This window comes from Morchella sextelata (assembly GCF_020137385.1).
Source record: "Morchella sextelata strain SCLS chromosome Unknown scls_5, whole genome shotgun sequence".
Lineage (NCBI taxonomy): Eukaryota > Fungi > Ascomycota > Pezizomycetes > Pezizales > Morchellaceae > Morchella > Morchella sextelata.
The window spans coordinates 1,706,664-1,734,348 of NW_025408620.1; the positions used below are offsets into that span (position 1 = coordinate 1,706,664).

Consider the following 27,685-nt stretch of genomic DNA (forward strand, 5'->3'; position numbering starts at 1 on the left):
TCGCGTGCTGCACGCGTGGGGGTTGCAGCGCGTCTTTTTTTCCTTTTTCTTTTCTTTTTCACTTTACGCGTCGCCAGCTGTCTTAGGCCAGGGTATCAAAGTTGCCGAACTTTGAGGCTTAATGGGGAACCACCACAACACACTAAAATTAAAAGAGGTTTGTAGAGTTATAGAGGGAGAGGTGAATAACACTGTAACAGAGCCTTCTTAATTTTATCTGTTGTGGTTATTGAGCTATTGAATTTCGAAAAGTTAGGTTTTTAGTGAGATCTAACTGAATATCGCCTTCCAGGTCAGTGATTACCCAATTGGGAATACAACACTAGCCCGTGGTCAATCTCTTGGCAGAACATCTCTGTCTTGGTACTTTAGGATCGATTTCATTTTCATGCTAAGTGATTACTCGATTAGGCAAGTACCTTAATTAGGTCTCAAATGTCGCACCCTCTGGCTCAAGGTTTCCCCACCCATATATAGCTGTGTATGCCGCGAACTGGCGAGTGCACCACATGTTAGCTGTGCGATCTGAGGTGCTATTAACACCAAGAATCAATTATTTCTACCCATATTCATTCCCGGTTCCTTCCTCCTGAAGCCTTTTCTTTTCCTCATTCCTCTCCGCACACTGACAATCATACGATTAGTCACCAGACCACCCCATCCGCTTTCCAATACCGCTGCTGGACTGCTGACTCCGGTGGAGATTTTAAGGACGGCCTGTACACATTGTGTGCTCTGAAGGTGGACTCTTTCACACGTTTCATAACTATCGGGGGATCTCGTCGACGGAATAACAGGCAGGACTACCGTCACAGCGCCGTACAATGCGTGGTGACTGTCGACATTGTCGGGAGTCCCCATTGGAGCCTCGTATGATCGTGTATAAGGACATGATGCGATTTCTCTTTGTGGAGTGTACTCTCCACGGTGCTAAAAGTGCAAGTCAGGAGGACGTATTTGAAGAAGGGAGAAGCTGTCAAGGCTATTTTTACAGCGGTCTTTGCAAGTGGCCTCTCTGGTTAATTGTGATGCCTGAACGACGGGGTTGGATGTCACCGGAATTATACGAGTTGTACTACTATACTCGGATTCGAGTTCAGCTGTATCACCAGTAGCTCTAGGCTCCTTGCCTGGCAATTATGCTATACAAAGCTCGCACTCACTTGCCACATATAACCCCACCAGTAAGAGGAAACGTCTCAAACGGCGTCACATCACACCCAAAACGCCGTTTAATTTGGAGCTCCGTTCTCCCGAAGTTCATGGAGTTTGGTGTACCAGTTAATCGATCGGGAAACTCCATCTTACTCCCGAGGACGGAGCTCCGAGAGGGAGTGGATCTGACTTATGTTCTTTTTCCAAGCGGAGTGTTTCGGGTCTGTGGTCTGATCACGTCAGTGTGCCATTTGAATGGGCGTTATGTATCATAACTTAATCTTATTAATCCATTTTTGAAAGTATCCATTTATTTTTTGAGAACGGAGTATTATCAGAACGGAGCTTCCAACTGAACGACACCACCAGAGGACTCTAAAATTTATTTACTACTCACGTTTGAGTTGCAATTCCCATTTCTCGCTAGAGAGGTCTCTGGTACGAGCACATACTATGTGCCACCTTTGCTTTGAAGGCAGAGGGCTTTTCTGACGAGATTTGGAGTTACGAGATGGGAATAGTATAGGTCCACATGAACACCCAATTCAATTTGAGCTCTTCTCATCTACTGATACTAGTTTTAAAAGTTACTATGATAATAGAATCGGCTTTCTTCGTTCGAGATTACTCTGGATTTGATTGCAGGTGGGCACGCACAAGCCGGACAATACCGGGTGGCGCTGTGATTCTCGTTGTTTCGGGAATAGAGGGGGGGCTTTTGGGATGAATGATGTGATAGAGAATGTTAGATATATAGGTACAGATGAAAATGGTCTTCGCTGGTTTCCTTCCGATTTCGTCTGTGGTCAGAATATCACATTTTGTGTGTTCTTGTTAAATTCTCGGGGGTGGCAGCACAGGGGGGTCATATAGGCGAGGTTTTGTGCTGGCTTTACCGATGGGCTACTTCTACTAGTAATCACTGGTGTTCATACCAAGTTGAATTTGAAAGACTGTCTGTTGCTGCCTTTGCGTTTCCCCCTCTCAAACTTGAAATACCGAGTGATATCCCATGACCCGAAAGTTCACTCTTCTATTCAGTTTGGCCATCTCTTTTTCTATATCACTGGAAGAAAGACCTTTCAATGCAAAAATCTATGCTATTTAACTTTTATAACTTCTATAGACGGTATATTGTGACGTCTTGACCTCCAGCAGGCCGAATTACAGACAGTCTCTCGGTGGTGATATAAGCTATAAAGAGAATGCACATGTCTTCACGAGCTCCAGAGACTCTACTGTGACGCGTTATATATCCTCATGGCTTACCATATCACATGTTCCATGTCTAGTTAGCCTGACCGCGAATTAGAGGATGTAATCGTGTCTTTATTGCATTTTGCCTTCGTGTCAACTCTTAACTTACCAGTTTTACTGCTTTTCAATCTCTACCTTGCAACAGAAAATCTGGACACCATTCTTATACCCCACGCCCGCTACTCCTCCCACGATTGCACCCCCGACCCTGTTCACCACCCCTTTTCCTTCCATCCCACCAGCTCTCTTCACCTAAACTTCCAAACTGCAGTGATGCCCATAGTCTTATACAAACAAAACCGGCACTTTTCCTCGCCTTTACAAATGAGGTAGCTATCACAAAGCACACACCTACCACCGTCACGACTCGGATACTCGTTCCACTGTAACCCCTTCGCCTTGGCGATCTGCGCGCGGATAATCTGTGCGGGAGACCAGAACTCGGTGTTGGTGAGACAGGCGTCGCAGGAGGTGGTATCTAAGGGGATACGGGTGGAACAGATTAAGCACCTGGAAGAGGGGAGGTTAGTAGGTGGTTTTTGATAGTGAGTTCGTGGGGATTAGGAATGATTTAATGACGGTGAATGGCGTTGACAGCTTGTCTTTTTAGGTTGATAATATGGATTAGGGTATCTATCAGGGGGGGGGGGGCGGGAAAGACAGATCTAGGACAACATACTCAAATCCATTCAGCCCGTCCAGCTCGTCATTCAACTAGAAAACAGCATTAGCCCAGTCCTTTTTATTCTTCTCTCTGACCAGACTACTTACTTCCTGAAGTTCCGCCGCAGCCTGCCTACTCTCCTCCCTTGCGGCAGCCTCCGACGCCAGCCTACGCTCCTCCCTCATAGCACTCTCCCGCTCCTCCCGCCTCCTCTGAAACGCCGCTAACTCACCCCTGGTCCTCTCCGCGCTGGCGGATCTCGCCCATGTAGGGCCCTCTCGCATCAATTCGGCACCAGCAGCACGCTGCGCCTCTCGTTCTGCCCTCCGCCTAGCACGTCGTGGCACCGACGGCCGCTGCATCCCTAAGCTGACATTGATTGGCAAGCTATAGCCCTGGCGAACCAGATCAGCAAGAGCAACGGCCCTCACCGCCTCAAACGTGTTCCGCTCCTGGTCCCTGGCAGCGGCCGCCTCTCTTTCGATCCTCCGCATCTCGCGCCGTGCCGCCGCCTGTCTCTCATTCTGTGCAGTGTGTTGAGCCTCAATGGCGGCTCTCATGGTCGTCGCAATGGCGCCTAGTTGGGCTTCAACAGTGGCTCTCTGTGCGTTAGCAGCGGCCCGCTGGGTGGTAGCAGCCGCTCGCTGCGCATCCTCTTCTGCTCTCTCCATTGCCATCTCCATTGCCCAGTGAGAGACCTCCGGGAAAAGCAAAGATCGATCCTGCAGAGCGTTTGTCTGTTCGGCGGAGAGTGGCACATCACGGGGGCGTAATGTGAAGGGGACAGCGGTCCCACCTTGCTGGGCGTCACGCTCTGCTCGCTCTCTTGCCCATACCTCTATTGACGGTGTGGCGGGGTGTGCCTGGGTGGGGGATGGCTGGGTTGGGAGTGACCGCAGGAGGACAGCCATGTCACTGTATTGCAGGTCTCGTTGGGCTCGGTGGTGACGTGGTAGTGACTCGGTCGTTACCAGCGGCATATTGTGCACCCACTGCTCGGAGGAATGTGGAGGTATGGCACGTGATCTGAGCGGGATAGAGGGAACAGAACCTAGTTCTGGGCGATTGGAGACGGGGGGGGCAGGCACTGACATGTTGTGCATACCCATTGTCGGCAGCTCCGTGGGGCGTGCGTTGAGCAGTGGGATAACGGCACTCCTAGTCGGATTCTCCAGTTGTTCTTGTTGGGCTCTTTCGATCTCCTGATGGTCTCTTTGGATCTGCTGATAAATGGTTTCGATGCCTCGTTCTTGGGACCTTAACGGGGAGGGTGTCAATACCGGGTCGATATTGATACCCCTCGAACGTTGAGTTGGCAGCACGCGTGATTCAAGTGGCACAGAGGCAGCTGCACCATGCTCTGGCTGCTGTGAGGCGGGGTGCCCTGGGACCGACATATCGTCCACGTCCATTAAGGAGCTTTGCCACATGGGGTCTGAGGCCAAATGTGATACCGGGGGGGCAAAGGCACTTTGCTGTTGGTCTTGCTGGGACCTTTCGGGCGGGAGGTAGAGGGGTGGTAGAGGGGGGTAGGTGGTGCTGGACGGTGTTAGCATCAAATAGACGTGACGGTAGTATGGAAGGGGGGAAATACCTCATATTGTGAATGGTTTGGTTGGAGAAGGGTGGGTATGGTTCTGACATGGTGGGAGTGGTCTGGTCTGGGGTAAGGGTGGTTGGTTCTGACATGTTGGGAGAGGTTTGATCGGGGGTGGGGGCATCTGGTTCTGGCATATTGAAGGTTTGGTCGGGGATGGGGCGATCTGGTTCAGGCATGCTTGAAAGTGGTGGTGCTAGGGAGAGATGGAGGTGGTGTGGGAAGAGAGAAGAAGAGAGAGAAATAATGAATTTAAGCAGATGGCGTTGTTGTTGTGGTTGCGTGGGCAACGGAGAACAACGACAACGACAAATCTCTGTTAACCAAACTTGGCGGAATTAATCAGTTTTGGTATGAACTTTGGGCTCCTTCTCACGACTCTAATAAGCTAACTCGCTAGCCCCGGAAAAAGCTGGAGCTCTTTTACCTATTAATAATGGGTTGATAATGGCCAAATTGGATAGGATTAAGAAGATAAATCCCTTGATTCTGTCCTTCAAAATGAAAAGTATGTCGAGATGACTATTTTTAACTATATTAACGCCAGCTCGAGCCTAGCCAAGCTCAAGTCATACTCCCGAGCTCGAACATCCCGAGCCTTCGTTCCCACAACACGAGCGAGCTCGAGCTATAGTTCACGTTCGTCTGGAAGAGGCTCATTCCCGACATCAGAATTCATTCGCCTGAGTCTCACCTGTTACTAGAGGGTGAGGAAAGTTCGAAATGTTTCATTTGAGGAACAGCTTTGGACGAGGAAATGCAAAAGGCAAAGATCATCTCGCTTTATTCCAGACATGAAATATCACTCGATTTCACTCCGTGTATCGTAGACACAATACTGAACACACACCAAGCTAACACGGTAGAACGAAAACCTTGGTAGATGCCCCACCGTAGAAGAAAGAAATTGAGTCATTACATGATATTGAGAAGTCTTTCTCTCAGATCACCTTGAAATTTTGAGGATCGGAGGTCTTGCGGGTGCTTGCGCATTTGCGGAGACAGTTTAAAAGAAAGACTTTTAGCACAAGAATCGCTGTGACAGAATTCGAGAGCTATATTTTATTTTCCTAAGAGAAGATGTTGATCGCAAGTACGAGAGCCATGCTAACTACTTGATTCCCATTTCCTCCCCCAACTAGGTTTCCCACACGATGAACCCGTAAATAGTGAACTAGTATTCCCGAACATTCCGCCACCGTCCAGCCTAGAGAAAGATCCTAACAGGAACAAACACCTCCTCCTCAATATTCTCCTCAGGTTCATGCTTTAAATCCCCCTCAAAGTGCTCCTCACGGTATCCACCCGTCTCTTCCATCATAGTGCGATAAGCAACTAGGTGGAGCTTGTCATGGCAGTCATAACAGGTTTTCTCTTCACCGGAGGCCAGCAGACGAAGACAATAGACACAGAGACTCGGCAGCGGAGGAGCTGCAGTTCCATCAACATCCAGGCGGTGTGTTGCCCTGAAGTAGTTCTCAAAGATATGGAACACGCAGGCGCGGCGTCCAGGTACTCTCGTCTCTAGGCACCTCTCGCACGCACCAGGTATGTACCTCGGCGGAAGAGTAGTGGGATCGCGGCCGCTGTATTCCTGCTGCACACGAGTGAGCTGCGAGTGCATGAGCTCGTAGGCGCTGTGGTCATGACCGCACTGGTCGCATGTTCCTGGTCCGCCGCAGAAACTGTGGCTGTCGATCCATGGGGCGGCGTAGGCGGGGTGTAGACGGTTGACGGGGTCTTCGTGGTGGGCGGATCCAGCGGGGGACGATTCTGCAGCACTGGGTTCCTGCTCCTGATCGTCACTTTCGTACATAGGAGGTGCTACCTAGATTGGTAATAAGCTTCTTGATAAGTGATCTGACTCTGGGTGGTTGTTTTGAAGCTTACCTGTCTGTAGGGTGGAGGAGAAAGGGGATCCGGATTCTCTTCCCCACCGGAATTGTCGTCCAGGCTAAGCGCCTCCAACCCTCTACGTAGACTGGAGGCACGATTGTTCGCGGCCCCCGGAGGCGCTACTGCCTGCTCAGCAACGTTTCGAGCGTTACTTGCAGGGGAGGAAAGAGACGGTCTAACTCTTCCATCTCCTCCATCTCGTGGTCGAAGTCCTTCAAGCGTTCCTCTCTGGTTACTTTTTGATTGAATGACTAGTTAGTGGCATGGTCATACCAAAACCTGGGACAGCAGACCATACTTGCTGGTGTGAAGTGCCTCGACAACCCATTTTTTCTGGGTGGTGGGTTTTGTTGGATGTGTTCGAGACTAGTGACCGACGGTGGTGTTATGGTAGACGAGCGAGTTTTATTTGCCAACTGCCATGAGTTCAATAATTTCTTGGCCATTTTCCAGCTTAACTGCGTAGGTATGGGTATCAACTACCAGGAGTAATTTATTCGACAACATTTGGTGTGAAGGGGCATTGACAGTAAATCCAACAAGCACAAGCCATATAGGAAATTGCCATTTGTAAGAATGCATAGCTCACAGCCTATATGTGGCAGGTGGCTTTTGATTTAATATAACCTTCGAGGAACTTGTACCTCGTTTGAGAAATTCGGTTTCATGAAATCCTACCACGCATAACGACAAGGTATAAATTGTCGTTTAAGAAATAACTGAATTACGAGGCTTGCCGCCGGCATTAAAAATGCCGACTTTGAAAATATAAATGTGGATGACTTTATAGAGAAGGCCTCAAAACCCAGTAAGGTATGGCACTATAGCGCTCTATTCTGAATCCCCTTTCACGCAGATGATCGAGTTCGTCTTAAGGGAGGTTTTGATTTTTAGGGAAAGACTTCTCATTGTCTTTTGCTAGATCGATCAGAAAACCTGTGGGATGATTATCGAGGTCAAGGAGATTACAGCAGTTTAATATATGTCTCAAAAGCAACACATATCCTTCACCTCTTCCAACCACGTAATTGTTGCAACGTAGTAGAACACCTAACCTGATCATGATATGGACAGCTTGTGGTACACTGGGGGGACTGTTTATCACATCTTCTCAAGTCATGCACGAGAATAGAATCAAAATTTTCCTTCATGTCCTCCATCCACCAGGATGTTCATATCACATTAGCTGTGCCAGTGCTATATCGAGATGCGGCCTGAAGGTTTGAGGGAAAGTTGTGAGCGGGAATTTCATTCATATCACATCAGTATTTTCTCTGTAATCCTTCCGATATTTTCAATGCAGGAATGAGATAAATTTCCTAATCGCCATTCCAAATTCTCTTTCGAGTATGCCTGATTCCTACTACATGACCAACCTTCCCGCCCCTTTTACCACACCATTTTCTTTGTCTAGTTCGACCACTACATGCCCTTTGTAAGTTCCGTAACCACATGTACTGAACTGTATGTCAGTGGCAACAGAACGCGTCAGAAACTCCCACAAACAACGCAAATCATCTAGAACACCACATTTCCGCTTGAAACAAGAAAGGTGGCATTGATCCCCATAGCACAGACCACCCAATGAGATATTATCCACGTGTTCACAACGAGGAAGATACCGAATACAATGAGCTCTTGACTTCCTCCATTACTTGATTTACAGCGAGGTACTCTGAAGTGTGAACATTACTGATACACTCATAGCATGTGGGAATACAGGATTGAGACGTCAATGACGAGATGGTAGCTGGCTTTGTACAATACAGCGGGAGAGATATGTGGAGACTTTCATCTCCATCTATTAAGTTTTCAAGCTGATATTTGCCACAATACTCCTGGAATGGACGATTAGCACAACTCTCCCCAAACACAAAACTCTCAAGCTCTCACCTTCCAATTCTCCCTGGCCTCAAGCTGCTTCCCCCTCCAACAACAGGATACAAATAACACAGATATCTCTGCCCCTATTACACGTCCCTCCGCAAAACCGACACCCCGAGGCATTGCCTCTTTCCTCCTCCTCCCCCAAGAGCACTCTCAGCGCCTCATTCTGGTCCCTCGTGAACCACTCCGGCGGTATACACGGCAACGACCTTCTCCCACGTAGGAAGGACAAGTGTGCTCTCCTATTACCGAACTGGACACTGTTTCTTCCGCCCCTACGGGCAATCGTCTGCCCCACGGTTTGGAAGACTGCGGCGGAGCTCTCCATAGCGGAGGGATAGAGCGTTAGGGGCTGGAACTGGGGGACTGGACGGGGGCCAGTGAGCGCCTCAATGTCAATTGGAGCAGCAGGCTCAGCGGCATGTGGTGCGGTATTGGTGACCGGGTCCATACTCGAACGCTGCAACAGCTCCGCAAGCTCCATACTCCTCCTCGCGGCCTCAGACAGCGTGGACCCTGCCGTCGACCGACCACTGGAGCCAGACCTCTCACTGATAGTCGGCAGGGTCCTTGCAGGTTCTGGCACACGAGTGCCGCGTTGCAACCCACTGCTGCTGGTGGTATAGTTGGGCGGTGCCCATTCGGGCGAGGTGGGATCAGCGGGGGGGCGGCGTGTGGGATCGCGGAAGCGGCGGTTGACGGAGCCGTCGGCAGCGAAGACGTTGTTGACGTCCCAGACCTCCATGATGAACACATGGGAGAGGTGGGTGGAGACGGCGGTGACGAAGGGGCTGGGGCCGGGATTGCGGGCGGGGGAGGGGGTGGCCATTGCTTGAATTGGTGGGGGGTTGTGGCGGTTATGTGGGGTTTGTGGTAGATGTTTCTGCAGTTCTGGTATGGTTGATGCTGTTGAGGGTTAGATGGCGGGGTGGTTGGTATGGAGAAGAGGGAGTTGGAGCTGTCCTATTCAGCGATTCAGTTATGAAGGGAGTTCAGGCTGCAGTGATGCCGAAGCAGCCTCACGTTCTGCCCTCTGTGCTCTGATGCGTGTGGAGTACTGAGAACACTGCTGAAAAATCTCAGGTCCACGTTCAGCAGGGGTGATGCAGTTGATGTAGGACGAAGAAATGAGAGATGTTAAGCAAACTTATTACCCGCTTCACATTCAATCGCGCCCGGCCCTAGCCGGGCAAAACCGAGAATTGCCATAGAGCGTCACCTGGGCGCAGGAACTGGGGCAATATAAGTTTCCGAAGGCATTTAGTTTTCCATTTTTTCCCAAATTCTACGTCTATAACGATCGGGGGGGCATGTTTGGCGTTTTTGCATTGGATCTTTCACTAATATCATGCCAGATAACATTATTAAATAATTCTCTCTGGTACTTCGCCCTAATAACCTAAACCTACTTTGATACCGACGACGAAGAATTATCGTTCTTTCGGGGTGCGTTTATCAGCCGTCAATAACGCTCACGGGAAAATTCTCAAAATTACTAATCCTAGGAGAAATGATAGGGTTACATGCATTGAACAAATTACACTTTCGGCGAAGCCCTGAGTTGTTTTAGACAGGCATTTCCGCATTTGAATAGATTATTAATTCATTAATCATACCTGCCATCTGCACCTCCGAGCGTGTCAAACTACATTGGGTCTAGCTTTCATGCACTTTTTCTTTTCGACCACTCCCCCTCTGGAATACAAAGCTCCTCAATGCTCCTCGCTGATACAAGAACACTCCACCACCGCTCTCGCCTTACAAACTGAACAACCTTTCACAACAGCAGCAGCTCCAAGCCCACTCGATGTGGTCAATCTCCCATCCGCGCACCTCCGCAAATTATGAAATCGTCCAACTCTCACAAGACCCCTCCGCCGCCCGCTAAAACCACTCACAGTATCTGTCTGGCTTACTTTGATATTTGGTTTATCCGGGAGAGGACTATCGAAATTGTAGGTGGATTCATAAACCTTACCCACGCATATTGCTGACTCAGCTAACGATATTCTCCCTCGTCCAACAGCCAACCGAGGGGATCTGCGAACCGCAGTTCGATATTGGCCAGGCGAGATATTAAATTTTGCTATATCCCGAGGACTTAATAGTATCTTTCTGTCGATATCTACTGCCCCTATATTCACACGACAACAGTCAGTTCCGAGATCCGAGTAACATTCCACACCCGCAATTCCTCGGAGGTCTTACCGAAAGCAGCATGCGCACCCCCGAGTACATTCCGACGGCGGAGGGATGTGGATTTTGGGACTCTTGTGGCATTGAGGCGATCTTTATTTACTCCTGATGGTCGAGGAGTCATAGAGACGTCGGCCATGCGCTGGCATATTCGGGAGAGGTCGGTGTCGGGGTGGACTTTCATATTGACCGTGTGTGTATGTTGGGCTTTAGGTCTGAGTGAGATATTGATGGGGAACAATAATCTTGGTGACGTGGGGTAATTGATGATAGGTGAGACGTGTATGTCTTTCTGTCTTCTGCTCCAGATCCTATCTCAGGGAGGACGTAGGAATATATAATAAAATTTGACGCTAAGTCATCATCATAGTACCTGTCCCCACACACCAATATATTGGCTTCCCTCATCAAATGAGTATCTAGTGGCATTCCTTCTAAAGCAAGGGGTCTTATCAAGATTGTCGTTGTTCTTGGCACAAGTTCGACAACAGTTTCTAAATTGGACAGGTCTTGAGAACTACATAATCAAACCCACTATAGCCTCCCCCATCGAATGATATGTGGCCTCGCTTAACGAGATTAGATTTTTGCGCTGTCGGATATGCGTCATGGACTGTCACTCGATTCATCACTTTTCCGCGAGCGGAGGAAGAACTCACCCCACCACCTACCATGAGGCCATGAAGCGGAGGAACAAGTGTATAGAAGAAAGATCTTAGTACTTCTCTCTGTCTACTGTGCAATAATGTTCGCATTAACAAGTTTTGAGAAGGAATAACAAAAACATTCACCTTTCCCTTGTGATGTGATGAATTAATGGACTGGCCTAGAGTTTATTAATCATTCTCTTTCCATATAATCACGAGATATGAGCTCACAAGTATCCCGGCTGCCTCATTATTCCCGCTTTCGACAGCGTTACAGCGATCCCTTCTGACTGCGCCATATACTATCACTCGATTAAGTCAGGGTCAACATGGGCAAACGTAGGTGCAGAAAGATCAACACTCGAGCACTGGTATACTAGAAGTAAAAGGATTGCAGTTAGGCCTCTTTATTAATCAATTAGATTGAGGAATCTCAGAGCTCGTTCGCACCTTTTACCATTCCTCCAAGGATGCTCCTATGACCAGGAAGTCGAATAACCCCCGAGATACAACAGGAAAAGAAACAACCAAACAAACCTACCATCGACAAGATAACCTACTAAAGGAAGAAAACATACTCATATGGTAACTCCATAGCGTAGTAGAATAAACAAGTATCACAAAAACAGGAAGAAAAACCACACTAGACCCAGCAACAGGAGGCAGACGACGTAATCCGGCAGCACCATGTATCAAAGATTGCAACGAAAAATATAGAAGGAAGAATAAAACATCCGGCGAGGAGGCATATAAGCAGAGGAATTGCATTTACGCGTTCATCGGCTACCGGAAACATTCTATCTGGGCTCATCTACCTGGAGTTAGGATAGGCCTGGAGGTAACGAGCGTTAGGGTTTCCTTTCGATGCTATGCCGGGAGGAATGTCATTCTACAAGTAAGGTTCAGCAACTACCTCTTTTGGCTAGCTATTCTTTCGGTCATTGACGTTTCTCGCGCTATATCTCTATAAGATATGGTTCCAAGAACAGGCGACAAAACTCTCTCCTTGAGAACCAACGTGCAGGACGAAGCGACCAATCAGCGATCGCCAAGTATTTTTCACAACTCCGTGAGAATACCCCTCTTTTAGTTCTCCTCCAATCAGAGACTACCATCACTTTATCTCTTTTGCTTCAACCATGAGATATCAACAACAGCGAGCACAAATGTCACCAAACTGGAGAGAGAATGGAGCCATGAGTATCCAGAAACTCATGGCAGGCGGAGCAGAGTTACATCTACAACAGTCTGAAGAGATTATAAGGCTACGACGGAATGTCAGTAGCTTAGCGAAGAAGAACCATCAACTAATGCGGCAAGTCCATGAGCTGGTTACGAAACTACAACAGTATCCTCCCCCAAGGATACCAGAAGAGACCAGACCATCAAACCAAGCCGATGGTGACGGACGACCGCCCTCCCACCCCTCCTCCTCACCCTCCCACCCCTCCTCCTCACCCTATGATATCGGAGACAGTAAAAGCGACAGCCGGATGCATAGTGCATTCGAACAGGAGACATCGCACGAATATTCCTGCTTCAAAATAAAAAGAGAAAACACCGAAATGGAAGATGCACGAAACCCAACCACACCAGCCCTTGAAGCCATCATACTACCATCACCACCAGCTACCATACCGGCCAATATGCCAATACAACAGAGACAACAACAATCAACACCAGCAGAGACACCAGCCGCACCTGAATCAATCTCTCCGCCACAAGCCAAATTAGAAAACCGATCGGACAGAACTCTCCCGACCAGCAGAGCGAATACAGACCACTCTCCCCCGGTTCAGACTCTAAATCCCAGCCCTAAGCCTAAGATAATGGTGGTTGTAACAGCAAACGCCACCATGATTGACGAAATCATCAAGGGATATGACGAGTACCAAAAGGGACAACAGTTACAATACCCCAGGCCTTTCAGCGGAGAAAGAGTTCATATGCATCTTGAAACATGGGCATGGCACTGTTACAGCAAGAACCTGGCAGTATTGATAACAAGCCAAGACAACTGGACCCACGCGGCCACCAATAGCGAACATGACAGAAGGATGGGTATGTTTGGGAAAAATTGAAAACAAGACTGGAAGACATCGGATACAGGGTAAAGAATTTTTCATTGAGTCACCATTAGTGCAGGACGGATATATGTTCGGCCCCAGAGTAGGGGAGAGGAGACCATTAACACATATTAAGTTAGTAGAGGCGGACGAAATTGTTTACTAATTACTTTTCCTTCTTTCTCCTATTTTAAAGATGGTGGCGGATGTAGGGCAGTTCTGAGGTAGTGCGATATTGCCATAATTATAGCCGTAGGGTTTCATGCAATCAACGAATTAAACGAAAAAAAAAAAAAAAGGGAGCAGTCGACGATCTACAGCTGTATTTCTCGCGAAGGGAGTGATTGTAGTGAAACTCATGTGTATGGATTATTGGTACCTGTTCTTAGTGAACATATCGCGTAGTAAATAGCGATATAAGGTATCTATCATTATTTTACATCATTCTATCTCACGTTATGACTTCCCGGAACAGCATTCGAACCAAGCTAAATAACTCGGATTTGATTAAACAGTAGTGTCTCTACACGAGCAACCAATCATACTCCTATCAGAGCAGGAACTAAAATGCAAACTCCTCACATTCCCTAACTATATAACATTCTCCCACAGCATCTAGTCCCTGGCAGCTTCTCCTGGAGGCATTTGTTACAGTAAACCGGAGGAGCAGGCAGCGTATCACAACAGAACTCGTCACACTCACACAGCTTGCCGCAGCATCTACACAGTGCGCCTACGTCTATGCCACAGCATACATCGCGCTCGCGGCATCTCCTCTTACAGTTGAGGCACCTCACCTCGTGAGGTGGGCCGCGGTTGGCGTTGTGGTGTCGGCAGGGCATTGATATTGTTTTTTAAGATGGTAGGGTGTTTGAGGATGTGCGTTATTTAGACTGTGGAGAGTTTGTTAGACAGGCAAGACATTCGGTTATACTTGGGTGAGAAGGCGGCCACGTAGTAAAAGATTCTTCCCCTCCTCTCTAATTTGGATACGTCGCCCTCGCAATAGAATTTGATGATGTCCGTCAATGATCTGGTTATTGAATGTATATATATATACCCTTTGCCTCCTCCTCCTATCATCCTTTTAGTGGTATGCTAATGTACGGCGATGTTAGCATACTACACCATCGTGACAAGTAATAGTGACTAATACAAGTACTTACTTGTAGTGACAGCAATACTATTACTCCTACTCTCGGAAGCCAAAACCAAACAGGCTTTATCCCTTTTTAGGCTTCCGGGTTATCTGAGACCTCAGGAATAACTAGAGTATGTACCTCTTTGTAATTCAACTGGACTTGCATATTCCCCTCCGGATTGGTCGGATTTGGGTACATAGAGCCTTTGATCCCCAAAGCCCACGACCAGTACAAGCACGTACTGAGAGTAGCGCTTTCCAGTCCAGCCATTTTTAGTCTCAGACTCGCAGCTCCCGGGCCGTTCGCCGAGTCCTGTAAGAGCGTACAAGCAGAAATGATCGTCAATTCGAGTTATTTATCTATTTTCATTCTTACAAGACTCGGCGCTGCGAGTCTGAATTATGGACCAAAAAATGGGGAGGACGAAAACACTCTATTCCCGAGATTATGCGGTATGTTATACCCCAGCGACGAACGCTCTCCATTCAGGAACGCAATTCTATACCGGAGCGTTCGCCGATAGAACCCCCCCAGCAAGGAACGCCACACCCGCGCCTACCAACTTAAACCTTGTGTTCCAGCCTTGGATGCATGTATATTGGGTCCAAACCAGTAGAAGAGGTTCCTCAAGCACCATTATGTATCTGAGTATATATGTAGTGTATTTATTTGGATAATTCCTCAGTGACTTGAGATTCAACAAGCGGCTGCCAAAGACAATACCGACATTCACGCTGACACCAGCATTTACATGACCGACACTTGAGCTGGTGCTAACTCTCAGTACCAGTGTAGTCCGATATAACAATGCGTTCATGATTGGGGGGCTAAATTGATACCCCATTCGTGAATAGGATATCCCATTCACGACCGTTCCTGACTGGGGAGCGTTCGTCGCTGGGACATAACAGGTATATGTAATTACCTGGATATAAGCCTTAATTAGTGGAAGTAAGGTTTGGATAGGTTTTATTCCCTGGCATTTCAGTCCGTGGGACTGACAGGGGGTCTAAGTTGACAACAAAACAAAAGAGTTCGGTACCTAGGATTCCCACATGGTCACCCACTGCAGTACTAACTAGGCGATACGATGCTTGGGTATGGCAGAGCGGACGGGATGCCCCACTTTCATCGTTCTATGACCGAACACGTTGATATCAATCGCTGGACACCACTTATCCAGCAGTTTGAGTTGGTCACTTATGCGACGCGCCCTTGGACCGGACCGGTGTGCGGCACCTCACACTGCCGCAGGCAGGCTTTAAAATTTCGGTTGTGAGGGTACTCGCTAAATAAAGGCTTGTAGTAAAGATAAAAATTAAATAATGGTTTCGCGCACTCACCGAGTTACCCCAGTTCTCACAAGGTGAGTTTTTTCCTGCGAAGTGGTGGTGAGCCAAATTGCGCCCGGGAATGAGCGCACTCAAAATCATTCTGAGCCCACTCGATTTGTCACTATGGGCATAAGCGAGCAGCAGAGTACAGATCCTATGCGATAAACAAGATATAGTATGGGTTTCTACGGCTTGTGGTATTCCAGGGCGTCGTTAAGCTCCATCGACTCTCGCACACCTTGGAAGTGGCAAAATCGAGTGATGTCGAAAGATTTAGCCCTACACTTACTTACCTGTAGACTACTCTGCCACAGTGTTCTCAAAACGAAGAGTATGGCAGCTTCAAAACTATTGTATACCGATTCTCGTAACTATATGTACCTACACACTTTGTATCTTGCTCGTTAGTCGCTACTGAGTACTCCTATTGTTCCCCACATGCCACTTCTGCGAGGCGCAATGAACGTCCATCCCTCCGCAGCACGAACGAGGTAATTCTCTATCGCCTGAACATCTTCCAAAACAGGAAACGCGAAGCGACCCAAGTACCCTGAGCGATGTTCCTGTCGCCAATTTTGTGCATTTTCCTGTAGCCTCGTTTCTCACAGCCTTGCTTAGTCATCAACATCTTGAGGCTGAGTGCGCGCCGACTGTTGCCTAGACCCCTGGCGGCCTAGTGCACAAAGGAGCATCCGGTCAACAACTACACCTCTCCTCTTCCGCAACTCGATTTCAAAACTCTAATCTTTTCGACGACAGCGCCTACTATTTCCTACTCACGATTCTCATATCGAGGCCGGCGCAGGGCATGCTTCGCTCTCCTGGAGGAGTCGAGGACTCGTGTGTCGCGGTAGTTTCTGGACGCGCAGCGCCAACTTGGGCGACGGGAGTATGGGGGGTAGTGATAGACGAACGTACAAGTTCTTTCACTCTACAAATTCTCTACAGTTACTGCTGACGCTCTTGGACAGTAAGGACGGAGGAGAACACCTAGATGACCGCCTCAGACACTTAACCTCCCGACCCACTCCCCCCCCACAGGCGGTTTATGTCGCCTAACGGGCACGACGCGGCTGCGTTGTGGCCACCAGTCTCACAGACCCGGAGGCAACCGCAGCGGCAGAACTAAGTGTTCGGCACCGAGGGGGAGGACCATGGTTCAGCGAACTCACCACCGCAGATTTGCGAGTCAAAGTACATGCGCGAGCCTACCGAACATGTCTTAATATCTCCAGCTACGGCAGTGGGGGCGTCTAAGCGCTGCGGTCGAAGCCGCGCATCTCGAGAGATACCAAGATCTGTTGCGCAGGTTGGTTCTTTTCGCCCAACATCCTTCCGCCAAAGCGGTCCACAGCAAGAGAGATATAGCACAGGCGGTAAGGAATAGCGCTTGTTGATTAATTTTAGGTCTGCTAATAGGGCGGGTGAGATGGCCTACTCCGGAGGTGGAGTTAGCGACCCACCAATGTGGAAGATATAAAGATCCTCTACGACACCATACAGATATCACATAGCGTTAAGAGAGAATTATTTGTCTTTTAGAGAGTACGTCTCCAATATACAGAAATGCCTCTGTTCGTCACGGGCGATAGCTTGACAGGAAAACATTTATACTCGACCGGGGACGACCCATATGCGTTGATAGAAAAGGCTGCATGACACAATCTACCTACGCCCAGATCTCAAGAAGAACTACCATCATAATATGGACTACATAGTCACTGCATAGATGGACGGTGTGATGATGCCTACGTAAGCACCATGCGCAGGGCGGGCTGTCGCTGGCCGTGCCCTGACGCGGTGTACCGACGCACGGAGCTTTACACGGAGAGCTGTCGTAATGACGCCGACCACATGGTCACCGCGTAGTGAGACGGCGCCAGGATGCCTCCGCACGCACTGTGCACAGAGTCTCCGGCATGCCGAATCCTTTGTTAAGGGCAGACTGGCGGTCGGGCAGGGCCGTGCACCACTACTCAGACGCTCAGTAAGCGTGCGAGAAGATACATGTAGTACAAGAGGCTCAGTAAGCGTGGCAGGAAATTCTACAAGAAGCTCCAGTTTGGCTGGTAGCAGTGTAATTCCGATGCGCTTTGCTGCGCGGAGGTATGCCTAAGAAAGATGAACAAGATATAACAGCGTTGAGTGGTTCTATAACTCCGTCATCTTTCTGCTACCTTCGATAGGTATGGTCCTTACCTACCGAATAGATAAAGCAGCTGCTTGGTTTGAAGTCTCCCAATTTTCGATACGCGCCTTTCATACCCAGGCACTCAGAAGACTTGAGGGAGGACCGCAGAAGATAGGACCGTTCTTCCCGCTTGCTATGGGGTTGCCAGTATGACACAAAATATGCTCCGATGAAATGCGCCAGAGCCTGTGTGGGTACCGAATCATCAGTTTGATGAAAAGTACGGTCCTCTTTGCACAGCATATTCTACCCCCCCTCCACATATCACATAGCCCATCGGCCGCGCCCCCGGCCAGAGTTGGCTTATCACAAACCCCACTTTGGAGTGTGGTGAAGTTTCAATTGCGAAAATTAATCGCCGGCAAAGTTAGACTATAGTCAAGCAACTAATGAACGTTTGGATAAGATAAATATATTTTGCCAGATTTAACGGAGAAGATAGCAGTGAAAGGAATCCGGTTGAGATTCCTAGCTCCCGCAGGACACAAAAATTGCTACCTGGAGTGTTGACTTGTGATTGTTCCCGGAACTGCGGGGCAAGGGAAGATATATCCGGACCATCAACATACCTCTTGGGTTCATCCACAGTGTATATTGTTTATGAATCATTTGTTAGTTTTCTTTAATGTCCATCGTCCCCATATACATTGGGAGGATCAGAATGGAGAAGCAAGTGAATCTCGAGGAGGGATTCGTGATAGAGGGAACATATTGACACACTTACGTAAAGTGCATATACTTATACCCGAGAGTACGTACTAGAGAGGAGAGAGTGATCACGATACATACGCACCCCCTGCTTGCTGTACCAGACCATGCACAGCACGTCTGTAGTTATGATCCCCAGCGAGCGGTCAAAACACTCGAACGGCGAAATAGACTTTCGCCAATGTCTAGGCATCTTCGACTGTTTCTTTATAAACCCCCCTCCTCCTCCCCTTCCTTTTCTGCTCCTCAGTCGCTCCCGCGGGTCTTAAGCCTGCGGGGTTTGGTTTTTCTTTCAGGAGCTTTTTCTCCTGAAAAAAGCTCCTCATTTGTTCGGCATATCGGAACACCCTCTGACGCAAGTTGTGTTGGTGCACCGACACAGCCTGCCGACGACAAGGCTCCGTTGGCCTACCCCCCAAGCTTGTTCTTCGCTTGCTTGCTTCATTGTGAAGCAAGAAGCAGATCATTTAAAAGGTTTCCCCTTTTAAATTTTTTTGAACGGCGGGGGCGAAGCTACGGTTGCAGCGTTCTTTGGTGGGTTAGGGTTATGGAGGGTTAGGTAGGTTTTAGGGCTTTTGTTGATATACTGTATTATTAATCCAATAAATACTTTATTGTTCTATCTTGATTGATTTATTTCGTAAAATTAAAATGATAAAGTGTCCTGTCCCCGGCGGTGATAGCTTCGTAGCCTCTTCCTCACTCGCGGTGATCTCTATGAGATAATACCAATCACGTGTTCTTCCGAACTCACTGGTCCCCCAATCGTCTTCAACTTCACCAACACGATCGTCCTCTATCAAAAACAGCGGGCGACATCACACAAAGCCATAACTATGGTGGAATCATCCACTGGCGAAGCTGGAAAGTGAGATGAATTCGACCCCACCGTAATCTTCCTGGACCACTTGGTTAGGGGTATCTTTTGCGTCATGTTAGGTCCTCCAGGTTTCCTTTTACGCCGAAGCCCCAGAAAGACGTGCCGTCAATAATCTACGTGCTCTGCTGCGACCTAGTGTCAACAATCCATCGATTATCCTCCTTCCTTTATGCCCCCACTGGAGAAGCCGCGATGGAGATGCTCACCCACTACTCACCACCCCCAGGGTGCTCCTCTCCTCCGAGTATCTTTTCTGCTCCCAGTATCTACTCGCTCCAGAGTATAGGTACGAAAACACCACACCTACTATAAGCCGGCTAGGCTCATATCGACAGCAGGAAGAACATGCTTGGAATCCATCGAACTCTCCTAATTTTAGCCACAGAGAAGCGAGGACTGGCCAGAGATATCACCATTGTCATCTGCAGGAGCACTCACATGCCTTTACTTACTCTCGCCGCACCAGAAGCTGGGACTGATATCTATGTCGAACTCACACCCGGGATGTGGGTAAAGTTGTTCTTAAAAGCGGGACTGGAAACTGGGGACCAGAATCTCAAAGGCATCTGCGATTTGAAGGAAGGTGGAAATTGAGCTGGCCAGGGAGCTGGCACATGTACATTTGCTTTAGATGATGGAGATGGAACAAGATCCGGGAGATTACCGGCGGGGTAGAAACAAAAGGGTGCTCAATGGAAGTGGACAGAGGTAGGAGCTTTAAGATAGCTCCGGCAGGAGTACCTCTCGGGGGTCATTAGGATCCAGCTACATATCGGAGGGGAAAGGAGGAATACCCGTTCGAAATATTTACAGAGGGCAGAAAACAGCGAGAAAAGATCACTATCGTTATTCCATAATTATATACTTTTACCATACTTTGCAGCACATCTTGAGAATGCTACTTAGAGTTAATATGTCTTAATAGACGTGCAAAGACCAGGATTGAGCAGCAAAAGCTATATCATCCCCGAAAAGCAAATTTCCTGTCCTTTATCAACTAAAACCCAACGGAGTGGCAAATCCTATATGGAGATGTAGACTGTAAACTCCGCAGCAAATAGACAATGGGATTCAAACAGACCTTGTGAAGATGACTTCCCCCCCCCCCCCGCGGGGGATTGGAGGGATGAATCTGGTATATACAAAGAACTTCAGAGACAGCAAGGTATCGGTGTTCCAGTACCATCTTTGGGGTCAGAAGACTGGGCTTTCTAATATATATTACGGAACCTTCACACCTATGTCAAGAATCTTAAAACAAGTTATTCCTGCCCAGTTTCCTTTTCCGAGTAGAATAGACGAAAACTCTTGTCGTTCCAGTGCGAGAAGCTCTCCGCTGTGTATAAAACAGAGGGTGATAAAGTGAGAAGATCTACACAAATGAAACGCGGAGTATGTAACGTTCTCCTCCGGGATCGGGGGGGGAACGAAATTCACGGCGAACAATGCAGCGCCCGTGATTATTAGAGACTTCAGAGATTGTGATCTGAGGGAAAGAGGGGTGCTGGTGTATTGTAAGTGGGATCTTCGTTGAATATTTCCATCTTGGTGGTGGTGGTCGGAGTGGGGGAGAGTCTAAAAGCCTCGTTTTCGTGTATTATTTCGGATCCCTGTGCTCTGGTCGGGAGTATTTTCGTTAAATGTAATATAAAAGAAGTCTCTTGAACGTCCTGGCCTGGCGGACCTGCTTGACCCTCAATATCAGTAGCCATCGCAGGCAGACGCCTGAGTGCGCAAGGCCGGAGGACACAACATGCAGCGTTTAGAGATTCATCTTTGGCCGCGTTCTCCTAGTCCACTACTGGCAGTAAAAGCTACTCACAAGCCTATAAAACTTTGCAAGCATGGGTACTTTGCAGTTACTCCCCCGCTGAGGACAGAGAAGAATGATGATTTCAGGAGTGCGTGTTTTACCGACGTCAATGCCCACTGTTTGTAAAACATTGGCCCTGGCTAGTTCCAAGAGTCAGCTAGAGTGCGATAAGCTGAGTGGGCATTGATATCTCCTGCATTTCTGAAAGAATGCACGAAAGCTACGCCGTCATCTATAGAAGTAAACGGTTTACCGCGCCGTGAAACTCTGTCTGTCGGTTCGTATTTTTCTGCCTCGATTGGGATCAAAACTGAATGAAGGAGAGAGTAAATGTCTTGTAGCTCGGTCGCGTTGTCCGCAGAATATGGTGATAAGCCGAAAAACATACGGCGGTAAATCAGGAGAGCATCTTTGCAAGTCGCGGCAAGCTTGATGATCAGAGGAGGTTCAGGAGATTCTTGATTTGTTCCACTCCTGAAGAAAAATGTTTCCTTCCACTAGGATCGCCTCATGTTATCCCTGTATCTCCTCTAATAGTGTAAGCTTCAAGGTTCTGGCACCCCCGAGCTGGCGTAATCCCAATAATCCTGGTTGAACGCACTCAATATCTTATTGCGTGGTTTTATCCCGTTGCTTATAGCTCGTTGCTAGGCTTGATGTTCTCTTGTACTAAATCCCACTCGCGATGTTCTTAATTACCAAGAAAGGTACCCGTCCGCCATCAAATCGCCATCTCGTTGCAGAAATCATCTGCGGAAAATCTACGGGTCATAACGTGCTAACTCTAATTCAAGTGTTAAACGGAATAGGATCTGATGTCTTTCGATTTTCACCTCTTCGCGCACCCTTGAGACGCGCTATTTATACCCTGATTTCCCCCACTCCATGGACTTTTCTACACTAACAATCTATCATTTGTGGCACAAGTGCAAAGAAGAAAAGGAATTGTTTTGCTCGGTTTGTCTTATGATCCTTCTCCGAATTTGGGTCATGCTAATCTGAGTCAAAGTTTCCCAGGAAACAAATTTTGAAATAAGAACATATGTCGAGCGTTTCCAGGTTAGTTTCAGTCACAATCTACGATGATCAATATTTTGAACAGATCTTAGTTTATCCTCGGTTGACAGCGATGGCTGGAGCGACGTGGTCAGTGTTGCTGAGTCTACCCACTCTCGAGACGAGAGGTGAGTACCGCTTCAACACACCATAAAAGCATCTAACATCTCTTAGCTTATCCCCCGTCAATAGTGATGACTGGAGCGTTGCCAGCGCTACTGGGTCTGTCCACTCTCGCGACGAGAGGTGAGTACATGTTTTCAACAGATCGTAAAACCGTCTAACATATCTTAGCTTATCCCCGGTTAACAGTACCGATTGGAGCGTGGCCAGTGCCACTGAGTCTGTCCGCTCTCGCGCCGGGAGGTGAGTGCCTGTTTCAACAGATCGTAAAGCCGTCGACACGGACTTTCTAACTAAAACAAAGTGTTGAACCCACCGAGAACATGGAACATTCTGACCACAGCGAAGACTTTGATGACAGCAGTGACTCCGACGGGAGTGAAGACTTAGATGTGGACGGCCCCGCCGCTATTAATGCAGAAGATGCCAGGTAAGTGTCATGTTTTGCAGGTTCCCAGCTGGGGGGAATAAGCAGGCTCATGCACAGAAGGTCCCGGTTGCTTGCAGCTTACAACGCCGAGCCTGCACAGGCGGGAGCCTACAAGTATGTAGGAATTGATCTCTCAATGGCCTGCTCTGAGTCCTCCATCACTCCACCTTCACTATCCAACATGCCGTTCAGCCACCCACCCCCACATGTTCTCTTCGCTGGGTACCACCCAACCCTCTATTTCCACCCCAAGAAGTTCATGCTCCGCACCTCTCTCGAACGCGCAGTTGAAGCCACCAACACCGTCCACCGCTGGGCCCATGCTCGCCTTCACACACAGATGTTGGTTCCACCCCCGCCCGTCGGCACGCCCAACCCCTTCGCCGACTACAAATGTCCATACGATGCCGACACCGTTCGCGCACTCAACAACGCAGCTACCTACTACCGCCAAGCCCAGTACGGCGCTCCGGCGGTCACTCCCGAGGAGATGGCAAAGGTCATCCCTGAATCAGTCTGGGACGGGAGCCCAAAGTATTGGTTGGCCAGCGGTGGCATGGTGGGAAGGCTTCTCCATGGCTTGCTCTGGACCAACTACGAGGAAAGGGAGCAGCTCTACCAGAGGTATCCTGAGTTCTGGGAGGTGGTCAGGTGTCCGGGATGCGGAATTCCGCGTGAGATGGGAGTTTGGTGCTCTCATGGAGACATGGGAACCAGTGCCTGATCGTCTACGTCAGCTGTCTTTTCACTGCTGGTGTTTGAGCGGGCTTCGGTCTGTGTTCTTTGGCGGGGAAGGGATGGGATGGGGATGACAGTGTCGGAATAAAAGATTTCTTTTCTTTGTAACTTTAAACTGTATGCCATAGTAGTGTACAGTGCCTTCGGGCCAACAAATTTAATTCGTCGATCTTTTTCTTCTAGCATTCCTTTGACGCTCTATCTGTTTTCTCCTAGCCATCTTCACCTTTTTTTCCTTGTTTTTTTCTGTGTATGGTTTATTGTCTCTTATAGCATCGATTATCAAATTTTCAATATTACAAAATTTAAACTGAACACCACTGGGGGGAAAAAAAAGAAAAAAAACACCCTAGGATGCGAAGCGCAGGGTTCTGGCCCCTGCGCATCCTGGGTAACCCCCACGCTACAGAATAACACACACAATAACAAGCGACGAAGAGTTGGGAAAAAAAGCAATTCTAAGACTGTTCACGAACACAACATACTGGATCTATAGATTTCTGCTTCAACGAGCTCTTGACCTGGGGATCATCAGAGGGTACTGCAATTGTACGCGGGCACCTTCGGATGGGCGCAGATCGGTTGTTCGGTACGTTTTCCCCTGTCTGGAAAGGAGGAATTTCTTTGCTAATCTGTTTACAGGAAGAATAACTCAACTCCGACGCAAAAAAATAACGGTTACAAGTTATACCAGCTCGATCTAAATGCGAACATCAGACAGAACCGGATGAGTCGCCGACTGATAAATCGTTACCCGCAGACGAAATTGCAAATGGCATATAGACGTTTTCTGAGACAGCATGAGGAAGGATAGAGCCTCGAAGAAGGGCATTAGCAGGAAGTTATGGCTGGGAATGTGTCTGCTATGGTATAGTTCAATGTTCAAGCAGAGTGTATGTTTAGTTCGCATGCTAATATTCTCGGTAGGAGTCAGGATCTGATGCGGATCTTCAGGAGACCCTGCGGGAGGGTGAAAAGAGTTTGGTATGGATAAACTCAACGGAAAAGAAGGACCCAGAGTAGAGACTGAATGGCTGTCTGAATGGTCGAAGGAAGGAGAACCTAAACGTTCGGGGGAAGAAAGCATTTACTCCCTATCCGCAGCGTCTGGGGGGCTTGTCAAGGTATGTTTCGGTCTTCCTTTTGTCGCAATATTTCTGAGATTTGAGATCTTCCCTGGACATGAAATGGCTAACGCCGAGATAGTATAGGCCCCAGTTCAATGCGTGTCAATCTTCCTGGAACGTCTCTAGAGATCGAACAACAACTACAACTCTGAACTTCTTTTCGCTACAAAAAGGTTAAGAGAGGTTGAGTGGTCAATTCGAATACCGGTTCTCATTACCTCCCATATCAAGCGGGAATACAGGCAACAAAGTAAAAAGGCTAGCTGCGACCGGTCTTCGAGGAAAATCTCACGAGAATTGAAGTCCTAAAGCTATCATCAGATGGGCAGAGCAGGGGTATATAATTTCTCCTTCCACTGCGGCTGTGAGCTGGTGATCTACTACATGCAGGCATAAAATCAAAGGTAGAATTACTTTTCATGTCGTATGGGAAGTCTTTATATTTCTTCAGATTGCTAATGATCAAAAGACTGAGATATGGTGGGTTCCATAGATTCTATTCGGCCAGCTGAGGGAGTAGAAGTTACCGATGTCGAGCATCAAAGGAAGACTAGGAACACGCCTCTTCCCAATGAACCTCAAATACATTTTAATTCTCCGTCCAACGTCGGCCTGACAGATGAGAACTTGTTGGGGTGATCCGAGGATATAAGGGTACATGGGGTGTCAAAGATGAATCATGGAGCAATTGATCATTTTGCATATTCTACATGGGAAATTTCAAGAAAACACTTCTGAATATGAGCGAGGAACAATGGAGGGAATGACTTCTCTTACCTTCGAGATTGTGGTGGATTTCAAAAAAGAATTTCTCCCTGGTGGTTCTCTCCAATATTTCGCCAAGGAACCCTAACCCTGGTCGCGACTCTGCTCATGCGCGCCTGACATAAGCGATCAGAACACGTCGACAAAGAGGGAATAAAGTCCACCGCGAGCATGGCGAAAGAGAGAAAGTCAAATGCTTCTTTCTTGCCTCAGACTCGTGGTGGGACGAGGTAGCAAGGTCTTGCAGGAGCCGAGTTTCTCTCAGCACCTTGTTGAAACCCTTAATCGCGTGTGCCAGGGTACATGAGGAAGAAGAAGTTGTTCATCCTCCTCTGCTGGTTTTCTAAGCCAGAACGCCATTGAGCTGCGTTTAAAGGTGGTGGATGAAGCATATAGATAAGACACATTATTCCTCGCGCGGGTTGAGCTCTTCTTACTCGCAGGCGCAACGGGCCGCTGACCTGCCGCTGATCAGGACGATAGTCTAATGAGCCAAGTCAAATAGTCTAAATCAGCTGATTATCCATTAGGAGGATCTCCGGGAGTTACTTATTAGAACACGCCAATTCAGCAACGAGCAATGATTCCGGGTAGTCCGCTGTTGGCACAGAAGTATTATGCAAGGACTTGGGAGGTAACACACATTGTGACCGCAGGAAGAGTACCAATATGTAAGAGGGAGATAGAGGGGAGATGTCTGGATATGGGATGCGGACGGGCTCGTACAAATCATGGTCATGGAGACAATTTCTGCACATGAAAATTGAGGGTGCGAGAAGAAGCTGTACGTCCTACTGCATGGCGCGGTATGCAACCTGAAATACTGTAAGGTGGAGCAGACTAATCAGACAGTAAGTGTTCTTACTGCCTGATCATATTCATTGTCATTTTGTTCGTAGTTCGTTGCTGGTGTTGGCTGTCGAAAATAAAGTGTTCTGTGTCGTTAGAAAGGAAAATATTGATAGATATTGTGTAGCAATAAGCGGGCTATTAACAACTCAGCCTATCTATCACACCAATCTGTATGTATTGGATTTACTCCAGAGGCTTTCAACGCTCTTTTTTACGATGAGTTATCCTTTTCATCTGTGCAATGACTGGCGCGGGCCTACGTATCAATCAACTTCAGTTGGACCAAATCACCATATTTGAGAGGTGGGGGCTACTGATAATTTCTGTGGTCTTCTTTCTCAGTTCATCGAGTGCTAGGAAAGATCGGTGCGTGGACGTCATTAGCCCTGGGGAGATAGCGAGGCTTAGTTGGTTATTATACCCGTGGGCCAACCCCGGTTTCTCGCGAAATAATCTATTCTTTGAAACCCTTACGTTAATGAACATTTTACAGAAATCCTTTCCTCTTCCTCTAAACACAAATATATGGTTATACCCCAAAGGGCCGCAGTCTCTCCTGGAGTCATTAACTCTCACTCAGGATTCACAAAATCATTACAGACTTCACCGGAGTTCGGGCCAGCTCACTTCCTATAACCTATACTATCGATATTCGCCATAAAATACAATGAACGTATCCCCGAACTGTTTCGAGAAAAATGTTATTTTTCGTTGAAAATGTTTTTGTTTGTGGAGTTGGTGTCTGGTAGCGCGCCAAGACCAGCCTGCCTGCCAATAACTTTGAAGCGGTAAACTCCGTCTTGTGACACTAATCTGTTTATGTCATCGCGAACTCAAGGTCTTCCAACTCTGTTGGTCAAATTACAGTAAGACTGGTGTGTTCGGATGCGGATATCTGGACGTCTGGTTGACATACTCAAATCTGGCGAACGGGGGGTCAAATCGAAAGTTACGTTTCGAGTTTTATACATTGTGGAAATAATGAAAAAGTCAGGATTAGTTAAGTCTCTCATGTTGCTAATTCTGGTTGATGTGGTAAGGTTTCACTAGGGCTCAGATTCTCTACTATCGTTCGACCTGATAGAGGCCAGGTTAGGGACTATTGCAATCTCACTCTTGTGAATTTTCACAGGCTCAGTTAAGTTTTGAATAGTGCCCACC

The 27,685-nt window shown here is 48.0% G+C and overlaps 8 protein-coding genes across 8 annotated transcripts; 4 read left to right on the forward strand and 4 right to left on the reverse strand.

The window, feature by feature from the left end:
* Window positions 1-2,660: 2,660 nt before the first annotated feature.
* H6S33_010991 (uncharacterized protein) lies at window positions 2,661-4,852 on the reverse strand (the record flags this gene model as incomplete). Its single annotated transcript, XM_044842371.1, has 4 exons — window positions 2,661-2,922; window positions 3,092-3,126; window positions 3,184-4,615; window positions 4,671-4,852. 4 exons carry the CDS (start codon window positions 4,850-4,852, stop codon window positions 2,661-2,663), a joined length of 1,911 nt encoding a protein of 636 aa, XP_044696921.1.
* A 1,028-nt stretch (window positions 4,853-5,880) lies between these two features.
* Window positions 5,881-7,015, reverse strand: H6S33_010992 (uncharacterized protein; the record flags this gene model as incomplete). The annotated part of the gene is made up of 4 exons (XM_044842372.1): window positions 5,881-6,501; window positions 6,564-6,688; window positions 6,742-6,804; window positions 6,868-7,015. 4 exons carry the CDS (start codon window positions 7,013-7,015, stop codon window positions 5,881-5,883), a joined length of 957 nt encoding a protein of 318 aa, XP_044696922.1.
* Window positions 7,016-8,481: 1,466 nt separating this feature from the next.
* H6S33_010993 (uncharacterized protein) lies at window positions 8,482-9,285 on the reverse strand (the record flags this gene model as incomplete). Its single annotated transcript, XM_044842373.1, has 1 exon — window positions 8,482-9,285. One exon carries the CDS (start codon window positions 9,283-9,285, stop codon window positions 8,482-8,484), a length of 804 nt encoding a protein of 267 aa, XP_044696923.1.
* A 1,311-nt stretch (window positions 9,286-10,596) lies between these two features.
* On the reverse strand, window positions 10,597-10,836 carry H6S33_010994 (uncharacterized protein; the record flags this gene model as incomplete). Its single annotated transcript, XM_044842374.1, has 1 exon — window positions 10,597-10,836. One exon carries the CDS (start codon window positions 10,834-10,836, stop codon window positions 10,597-10,599), a length of 240 nt encoding a protein of 79 aa, XP_044696924.1.
* Window positions 10,837-12,438: 1,602 nt separating this feature from the next.
* On the forward strand, window positions 12,439-14,210 carry H6S33_010995 (uncharacterized protein; the record flags this gene model as incomplete). The annotated part of the gene is made up of 2 exons (XM_044842375.1): window positions 12,439-13,360; window positions 13,978-14,210. 2 exons carry the CDS (start codon window positions 12,439-12,441, stop codon window positions 14,208-14,210), a joined length of 1,155 nt encoding a protein of 384 aa, XP_044696925.1.
* Window positions 14,211-19,965: 5,755 nt separating this feature from the next.
* On the forward strand, window positions 19,966-20,214 carry H6S33_010996 (uncharacterized protein; the record flags this gene model as incomplete). The annotated part of the gene is made up of 1 exon (XM_044842376.1): window positions 19,966-20,214. One exon carries the CDS (start codon window positions 19,966-19,968, stop codon window positions 20,212-20,214), a length of 249 nt encoding a protein of 82 aa, XP_044696926.1.
* A 2,348-nt stretch (window positions 20,215-22,562) lies between these two features.
* On the forward strand, window positions 22,563-23,766 carry H6S33_010997 (uncharacterized protein; the record flags this gene model as incomplete). The annotated part of the gene is made up of 5 exons (XM_044842377.1): window positions 22,563-22,579; window positions 22,664-22,735; window positions 22,802-22,855; window positions 22,917-23,042; window positions 23,103-23,766. 5 exons carry the CDS (start codon window positions 22,563-22,565, stop codon window positions 23,764-23,766), a joined length of 933 nt encoding a protein of 310 aa, XP_044696927.1.
* An 858-nt stretch (window positions 23,767-24,624) lies between these two features.
* Window positions 24,625-25,400, forward strand: H6S33_010998 (uncharacterized protein; the record flags this gene model as incomplete). Its single annotated transcript, XM_044842379.1, has 6 exons — window positions 24,625-24,648; window positions 24,708-24,764; window positions 24,833-24,904; window positions 24,987-25,080; window positions 25,298-25,311; window positions 25,377-25,400. 6 exons carry the CDS (start codon window positions 24,625-24,627, stop codon window positions 25,398-25,400), a joined length of 285 nt encoding a protein of 94 aa, XP_044696928.1.
* Window positions 25,401-27,685: the final 2,285 nt, after the last annotated feature.